Below are 9,629 nucleotides of genomic sequence, written 5' to 3' on the forward strand. Positions count from 1 at the left end.
AAATGTTGTGAGGATTAAACAAAAAGGCTACCTTTGTTCAAAATGCTGAAACTTTTGTTTACTTTATGCTATCACCATAATAATTTTCTGAATTTTCCTCCTACCTTATTTCCTTCTTGAGTTATTCCATGTCAAATAAGAAAAATATGCAAAATCAAAAATATTAATTTATATATATTGTCTGTTCTCAGCAGTTTCTCTGCATGTGAATGTCCTAATGTAATGTATATTTTCTAAAAATTGTAAGTGTTCTATGAAACGATACCTACCTTTTGACTCTCCTTGCTATAGTTTTGGATTTTATGAGTCTTTACTTTTCTGTTTCACTCAGAAAAAACAACTCTAAAAATGCCCCAGGGCTTAAAATAGTTACAAAATATATGAATGAGATGATAAAACTTATACCATTAATCGTACCCAGCATATATGTAAAATGTTACCCAGAGGAAAAGAGTCAGAACAAAGACTGAGATAAAGAGAGCAAGCAACTTTTACAATCATCTTTCATCCCTTCCTTGACCATGTGACTTTAACCCAAATGTAAGACATTCAAACTGACCAATCAGAAGTTTACAACTTCCCCCACAAAAAGGTGTAACATTAGCAGATTTTCAAATTATCTTTGAGTATTTTAAAGTCTACACTCTGTTTGCTGCTACTAGATGCTGCAGATCAGTATAAAATGCATGAAACCTTTTACATATTAACCTTATCTCTGTCTTTGACACTTTACTGGAAACTTTTGGTTTTAGCAGCCATTTAATGAAACACGAGTCTAGTTTGGCTATTACTAATCAGTTCATATTGTGACTACTAAACAGCCAAACAGATATTTTGGTCTGAAGTTCTCTGAAACTGAATGTATTAAAGTTATCCGTTTGCACAAAATGTCTTGATCAGTTGTTCAGGTTCAGTTTTGCCTGTTATGTGCTCTTAATGTCCTTGGAGTACTATAGGAGTCCTAAAACTTTGAAATTTAAGTTAGCATTTTTGCACTTCTGGTCCCATCGTCTCTAACTCGTTGAGTCTTTCAAATGGATTTTTGGTGATGATGTTAAAGTCATGCGACTCATGTTTATTTCTGAAGAATATCATGATGTAAAAAAAATGTGTAAGAATCAACTTTTGTTGGTTCACAAATCCAATTGGCTTTTTTGTCGAGCGAACCAGGACAATGCTACTTTTGTTTGGCCTACAAAAATGTCATCCCTGCAGCACTCTATTAAGTGTCTTTCTGCAGATTTTCTGCATTGTCCTTCTTTTTTCCCCTTCTGTTTACTTTAAGTTGCTTTAACTTGTTTTTATTACTTATTGCATTTCACTTGGGTGGCCCCCTAAAATTCTTCAAAGACTCCGTCTTACTGTGTAAATGGTAAGAAAATAAGTTTTTCAAAAAGGAAAATCAGCCGTTTTTTCCTAAATGCAGCCTTTCCATTTCCATTTCACATGAACCGCATGGAACTGCGCATATGATAAACTGATAAACTCTGTGTACACATTGACAGAGCGCTGATCTCTTGAACATCCCATCAGGCCCCTGTAAAGCGCAGTGGTTATTACAGTGGTTTCTGAGCTGTTGCCAGGTGACCTGATGGGTTTTCAGAGCACATAAACCTGCCCTGAGCATCTGACACCTGGAACACAGTGAGAATGAGATTTCTCTGTAGAGAAATTCACATTTATCCAGAGCCGATGGAGTCAATGGATGAACACTGTTCAAGAGGATGTGTCTGTTTTTATTGATGTGTTGATCAATGGCTGTGTTGTGTGTGTGTGTGTGTGTGTTAGGTGGGAGTATGATGAGAGCTACTGTGAGGCAGTGAAGAAAATGCCCCCTTATGATGCCGGTCCGCGGCTCCTGGATGTTATCGACACAGCCATCTTTGATTACCTTATTGGTAATGCTGACCGCCATCACTATGAGAGTTTTCAAGATGATGGAGGAGCCAGTATGCTCATACTTCTGGACAATGCCAAAAGGTACAAAGAAAAGAAACAGATGAAAAATATAGAGATCCATTCACCTACAAGTTGATAGAAAAGTAATTAGGCCTGTAAAAAAAAAAAAAAATATATATATATATATATATATATATATATATAAATAAGTCGGGGACATTTCAATTTAACATTTAATTTAATATTCAACAATAATATTGATCTGCCTGCATTGAGACCATTATATGAGAACTGAACTGAGCTGGACGATGACATCACACTTTTCTCCAGAGCGGCTATATATATATAAATGAACTAAATTAATAACTTTTTTACAACAAAAATGAAACCTCACTGAACTTATATAGGCTGGAATGTGACGCTATTTTCTTCTGGAAACAAACGTTGCATTATTTTCCTGTTATCTCTGTAAACCTGCTTTGAAACAATCTGTATTGTAAAAAGCGCTATATAAACAAATGTGACTTGACAGTTGTAATCAAAATTATTCAACCCCCATTGCAAATCAGCTTTATTGGCAAAATTTACAGACTTTCAGCTGTTTGCAATGAACAAATCAAACAAAAGTAATTGAAATAGCTCCACACAACAAATGTACCAAGTGTTTCCCCAAATTCAACTGAAAATTTCTGCAGTGTCAAAATTATTCAACCCCCTAAATAGAATCCATCACAACAGCACAAATCTGCAAAACAGGTGTAATTAAGGGCTTCATTAGTTGTACCAGGTGTGCTTGAGCTAGAACACATGAAATATCTATTTGACAGCAGGTTAGAAACATGGCAAAGAATTTGGCTATATATAAGTCAAAAGAATGGGGGTTGAATAATTTTGATTATATCACTAGTCACTTAAATTATATAAATGTAAAGCACAAATCAGTCTGTTGAACTGGTATTCCACCTGAAAACATTTGAGAAGCAGTGATCTAGAGAAAGGTTTTTGTTTTTTGTGGACAAGATGCAAGATTTAAGTTTAAAATTGTGTTTTCTCCTGCAGTTTTGGGAACCCCGCTCTGGATGAGAGGAGTATTCTCGCTCCTCTTTATCAGTGCTGCATGTGAGTACTCACACAAACACAGTGATCCTTAAAGTCAGCATGAAACGGAAGTTGCGATTCGTTTTTTGTCCCCTGTTGTGACGTGTGTGAAATGGCTTCTTGAACGAGATATGTAGGGCTGGGCAATCCTTCAGATTTTTTATTATTATTGTTAAATCGAGAAATCACAGTTTTGAATAAAAATGTTAGCAAACATTACATTTAGACGGTGACAATCCAGCAATGATAAAAATGATTCGACTACATTATGGCGCGCCATAATTACAAAAAAAAAAAATGTGTAAGCCCTCACAGCAGTTAACACGTCAAGTGGGAGGGGAAGTTATTTAGATTAAATATTACAAAGACACATGAATTAAATCAAATGATAATGATGATAATGTACACGGATAAATCATTTATAATAAATACTGCAATAATCAATAAAAGAATAAGAAAAATTAGTCCATATTGATTTTTCTTGGTGACTTTAAAGGGGTCATGAACTGGATTATTTTATTATTTTATAATGTTTCCTGGAGTGCCCTTATAATGTTAATGTGATTTTTACATAAAAAATGGTCATAATTTAGTAATAAAAGGCAGTTTTCCTATAGGTTTCAATAAAAGCTGTTTTTGGAATAACAAGGAAGTTTTTAGTTTTGAAACTTACAGGATATTTTTATTGTATAACGACCTCTTAACTGTCAAAAGATCAAGGAAAATTTGAATTCTCAGTTCATGACCCCTTTAACTTCCTCTTTCAAACCACTCTAGGTTTCTAAAAATGACAGGCCTCAGGCAGTCCCTAACCTCTGTATTAATTTGTTTACTGTGGTGATGAATGCTTCCCGGTCTGTTTTTCTTAAATAAACAGAGGTCTAAATGCTGACAGGCTGTTGGCCTTCAATTACACAAAACAAGCTTGAAGAGTCTTTGATTTTGAGTGTTTTTGCGTTAACATGAGTCAAGTTTTCGTCTTGAAAGTGTACATGTTGGTAGTTCACACGTTCGTCAGCTTTATTTAGTAGGTTAATTTATATGAATGACACCATCGGTTGCGTGTGCTGGACTTTTGGAATTAAGAAGAAAAATTTTCTGTTTCTTGGTTTTTTGAGTTCAATCCAAAAAATTTTTTCCATTTGGTATTTACACGATTTGTTGATTTCTGAATTCAACGCATTTGGAAACAGAATTTACCTTCGAAAAATCTACTAACAACCTGTACTAGTTAACATTCATAATGTAATTAATATCAATAATAATCTTTTAACTAATAAAACCAATGATTATAAGCCTTTTTACATTGCTTCAAAATATATACACTGCCATTCAAAAGTTTGGCCTCAGAACAATAGTGACAGTAAAGACTTTTAGAATGTTACAAAGAAAGTCTATTTTAAATCATTTCTGTTATTTTAAATGTTCTCAAAAGAATCCTGAAAAATGTGTATTAAGCACAACTGTTTTCAACATTTCATACATTTTCAAATATATTAAAATATAAAAGTTATGTTAAATTGTAATAATTTTTCACACTGTTGTGCTGTAGCCTTCGTGACCACAAGAGACTTCTTTCAAAAACATTTAAAAAATCTTAATGTCTTTAAAAACCCAAACTTTTCATCTTAAAAAAGTGCAATTTAGCATTGTGGTGAATAAAGCTACCTAGGAGATATTCAATACTTTGATTAGCCTTCAGAATGCCTTAGTGCTCCACATACTCATTATCTCCTTAATGAGATATTGATTGACTAACAGAAGAAAAGCCTTATGCTGCTTTAATTGTACATATGTGCATTAAAGACTTTCCGCCTGATACATCCGAATTAAAGGTCGATCGAACTGACACAGATTTTGAAGCAACAAATCAATCGGAAATCATTAATTTTCCGTTAGTGATGTGACAGTGTTCAGCGTTATGCAAATGTGCTGCGAACGCGCCAGTGACACTAAAATAAGACATTGTCGTCTGTTTAGTTGCATCTTGTCATTTCATTTTTGTTCTTAGAAGAGCCAGACACAAAGGATTTGATAGGTTATGTCTGTCTCTTTCTGATTGTATCCAAAAGGGTCCGCGTCTCCACCTGGAATAGGCTAAACCTGCTGAAAGGTGGAGTGTTGAGTTCAGCAATGACACAGGCTACGGCCCACGATCCCGCCTTTCCGGTGCTGACGGGGCCGCATCTCAGCGCGCTCGACCGCCGTCTCAACGGCGTGCTGTCCACCGTGCGGCAGTGCATGGAGACGCAGGGTGCGGACAACACCCTGATCGAGGACCGCATGAACCTGCCTCATCCTTAAACACACTGGAGAAACAAGGGAAGTGAAAATGTGTTTGACTCTTGATGCACAGGCTCCTTTCGCCTCCCTGCTACGAAGCTGGAGACCCGAAGGCCACAAGAAACCTTAGAAGCCGACCTGGGGGAGTTTGTTTCACTGGATTCATTCAAGACAGACCACGGAGGCCAAGAAGACTCTGTGAAGAGTCACTCTTAAGTGAAGAGGCCTAGACAACATGTAGGTGGAATATACTACACCCGTTTCCTGTTACTGCTTTTCTTTACCGTTCACCCTGTCATACAAGTCCATTTGCAGGAAGATGGACTAATGCTTTTACAAATATGGAACTTGGAATGAGATATTTGGCCTAATTAGACTCCAGAAGCTGGAATGTGACCATGAACACTATTGACAGACTTTTTACATGATCTCTTTACCCAGATTGTAAACACAGAAACAAGCTTATGAATAATACGGAGTAATAATAATATTGATCTAAATATAAAACAAGTTATGATAGATTGGCTGTGTTCTGTATGCAGTGTTGTACAGAGCTGGGCCACTGTTGCTACTGATGTTCAGTGAAGATGATGAAGACAGCATTGTGATATTGCTGTAAGACATTTTCACCATTAAAAATTATTTAAACTTAAAAAAGTTTGTGTATGAACTCTTTGTTCACAAGATAAGCTGTTATGGCCTGAATAATTAGCAAACACTTATTTAAAGAAAACCGTATACAAATGACAGGGACAGCAAGCCGTTGCTGCAGCTTTTGTCTACTCTGTACTGATGCTAATCTTCTGTTTGCTGCTGTATGAACATTTGAGTCCTGACAGAACCTGGAGGACTTTCTGAACAAGTGGCGCTCACTGCAGACTCAGAGCCAACTGACCAGCTCTGGGTGGAGCTAAGGTAATGGGTGGAGCTTAACCTAATTAGGTTTAGGAATAAGATAGGATGTGGCTGGACCTTTAAGCTCTACTAGTTATGTCCAGAGAGTTTGAGGGCTTTGTGTGCACATCTAAATGGTCAAATACACACAAAAATTTCTAAATGCTGGGCTTGTGAGTATCCACAAACAGTTATGTCTTGAGTTAATGTAAACAGTTGGGAAAGAAATCGGATGCATGTCAGTATCCACCTTTTTCCTAATGATCCTTCTGCGTTTTAGATTATGGGAGGCACTTTCGATTTGGGAAATGTCCACTCAAAAAGACAAACAAATCATTTCAAATCATAAAGTTCCTCTACAAATAATCCTTCTCCATCAGTTTGACTGAAGGGTGAGTAAAATAATGTCATCTCATTGTGCCCAGTTTTTGAAAATTTGAAAAATTTTGTTCATAGAGCAAACCTTTCACCGATTGTTTACAGTTAAACGGAAGTTACTCAGAAAAGGGTAGATATTAGATCCATACATGAGGTCTTAAAATTACAGCAGCCTTCAATTTCTACTGTAAAACAGCTCTCCAATATGTATTTACTCGCATATGACCTCGACGGACTGAACAGAAAAAAAAATTTATCAGATGAGATTTCCATGACAGACGGAGCCTCAGAACCACACCTATTATGTAATCGCAACGGACTAATGGCAGTTCGTAGGTGTTTACCAGTCAAAGCAAACTACCGAAACAAATGAAGTTTGTTTAGCCCTGAGTTTGTTAGAAATAACATCACACCAGTTCGTTTCGCTATTTCTTGTGAAGTAAATCCAGGTGCCTTAATGTTCCTTCTACCGTCTGTGTCCATAATGCTACTTTTGTAGCTTTAATAAGGGTCACTTTAATTCATACTATGACGTGTTTTATTATACAGTTGATTATTACAATTTCTGTAGTAGGCCATTAGCTGAATTCTATTCTGTTAGATAGAATTGCAAGAAAAACTTAAAGCATTGTTATTTCACCTGTATATTTTATTCTTGGGCTCCAGACTGGTATATACAACCATTTTCTGAGAATGTGTGAATAAAAATTTGACGTGGTCACATTTGTGTGAGTGCATGGTCACGCACTCACGCAATCGGTGTCTGCCTACCTCCACTTACATTACCGACTATGGCAAATCTGCTATTCTCCCCTATTAGATGGTTCGGTAAACAGTAGAACGTCAAGAAGTAGCAGTTAAATTGTAAATTGTGTCATCCATTCACTGTGCTACATTATATGATCTCACCATTATTCATTCATGCGCTATCAGGTGCAAAAATAAGAACTTAAATCTGTACTTTAAGTAATCCGTGCAGCCGCATTGAGTTCTCTTTCGCACTTGAACGGACAAAAACACCAAGTATGCCAAAATGTTCGCTTTCTCGAGTATCCTCGTAAGCACAGTCTTAAATGAGGTAAAAGGTGTTAAATGAACGCAAAGAGTTGTGAGCATAGATATCCATATAAGGCTAGATGTCTTAAGGCGGAGTCTCGAACGGCATCACCGGCGGCCATCTTGTCACAGGCAGGCTTTCTGGCGGGCTCTGTGGTAACGTTACCTGATGTAAGGTGAGTGATCTGCACGAACACAAATACACTTATCTCGCTGAAATCTTGACGGATTTACAAACGGTTGGGTTTCTTACAAACGTTATTAACGAGGTTATAATTCCGAATGCTTGATGTCCATGGTTATAATTATTCATATGTATGCAGTGTCATAACTACATCTCTGACGTTTATAACAAACCAAACCGTTTGAAAATCGGTAGAAAATTGAGCAAGTTATGGTTATTTAAAAAGTACATGCAGCATTAAAACACAATGTTACGAGTGAGCGAGCTCCCTGTGGCAAGATGGCCGCCACGTGCGGACGTTGACCTCCATTGGCCAGCAGCACGCACGAGACATCTAGCCTTTATTAAATTATATCTATGGTTGTGAGGACATCAATGCGCCTCAGATTCGGATCCGCGTCATGTGCTTCAGATCTTAAAGTGACAGCAGCCTAATAAACCTGCTGCTGATATGTGTCATTAATGTAAATCAAAGAACGAAAGACAGAGAAAATCACTCACTGCTCTTGGCTGAACTTTTGTATCTTCAATAAGGATTAATCTATATTTAATTTATAATTTATGAAGTGAAGACTGTTTGATAACTTTATAAAATTTCTGTATATTTTCTACCTGTTAGATCAAATATTTAAAATATACTGTCTTTGTGTTGTTTCTACATTAATTTGGAGATTAAATGTGAAATTACAATACAAGAATATATAAAAAACTTTAATGTTAGGTGCGATTACTCGCAATCAATTACAGAAAAAAAATGTGTAATCAATTACAGAAAAAACGTGTGATCAATTAGTTTTGTTTTTATCGATTGACAGCACTAATAAAATATAATCAAACATTAAAGATGATAGCCGAGATGATAGTATAATACTATAACTTTAAGAAATCTTCAATAATGAAATATATCAAAAGTTTTTTTTTTTTACTGAAAGTCACAAAATGCAAAACAATGCAGGTGCATTTTGAAATGTTTTAAAGGGTTAGTTCACCCAAAAAATTTAATTCTGTCATTTACTCAACCTGTATAATTCTTTGTTCTGCTAAATCAGTGGTTCCCCCCAGTGGTTGAAATGTTTTCAAGAAAGAAAAAGAAAAACAGACAGAGCATAATTTGAGTATGCAAAGTGTGTTATTGCTTTCCAAGTAGAATGTAGTTCCAAAAGGTTGAGAGCCTCTGTGCTAAATACAAAGGAAGATGTTTTGAAGAAAGATTGTAACCAGGCCGTTTTGGGGCACCATTGACTTCCATAGTGGGACAAAAACAAAAAAACAAAAAAAAAATACTGGAAGTCAATGGTAATACTATGGAAGTCAATACCCAGGACTGTTCAGTTTCCCACATTCTTCAAAATATCTTCCTTTGTGTTCAACAGAACAAAGAAATATATACAGGTTTTGGTGAGTAAATGATGAGAGAATTTTCATTTTTGGGTGAACAATCCCTTTCCTAATCATGTAGGCTAATGAATGGCACTGTAAGAGGTTTTGTCATGCTTTTCACCTCAACGAGAAATAGCCTATTGTCACGACGTTTTAATATTGTGAGATCTTGTCACACCCCTATTACTGACCTGTTTTCAATAATTGTTTGAGGACTTTTTTTTACTTGCATTAGTTAGAATAGTATTAGTTTCCGCTCTGGAATTGGTATTGAGAATTGTGAAATTTCTACATTACAATCTACATATTTTATTTCATAGCAACTTTATTTCCAGCAAAATATCCTTGATATATATTGCTATCATGTAAAAAAGAATTACTTGAATAAGGTCACAACGCCCACTCCTAATCGTGTTAATTAATTATGATCTTAGTATTGACCAAAATAACTGTGATT

General features: G+C 35.9%; 1 protein-coding gene across 2 annotated transcripts in view; it reads left to right on the forward strand.

Moving 5' to 3' along the window:
- Positions 1-5,937, forward strand: part of fam20b (FAM20B glycosaminoglycan xylosylkinase) — a 33,488-nt gene extending 27,551 nt beyond the window's left edge. For both annotated transcript variants that reach the window (XM_082146877.1, XM_082146878.1), the window contains exons 7-9: positions 1,789-1,980; positions 2,959-3,018; positions 5,070-5,937. In XM_082146877.1, the coding sequence (XP_082003003.1) occupies positions 1,789-1,980; positions 2,959-3,018; positions 5,070-5,301 (484 nt within the window). In that variant the 3' untranslated portion in view covers positions 5,302-5,937. The remainder of the gene's footprint in view (positions 1-1,788; positions 1,981-2,958; positions 3,019-5,069) is intronic.
- The last annotated feature ends 3,692 nt before the right edge of the window (positions 5,938-9,629 follow it).

This window comes from Leuciscus leuciscus (assembly GCF_965113295.1).
Source record: "Leuciscus leuciscus genome assembly, chromosome: 19".
Classification (NCBI taxonomy): domain Eukaryota; kingdom Metazoa; phylum Chordata; class Actinopteri; order Cypriniformes; family Leuciscidae; genus Leuciscus; species Leuciscus leuciscus.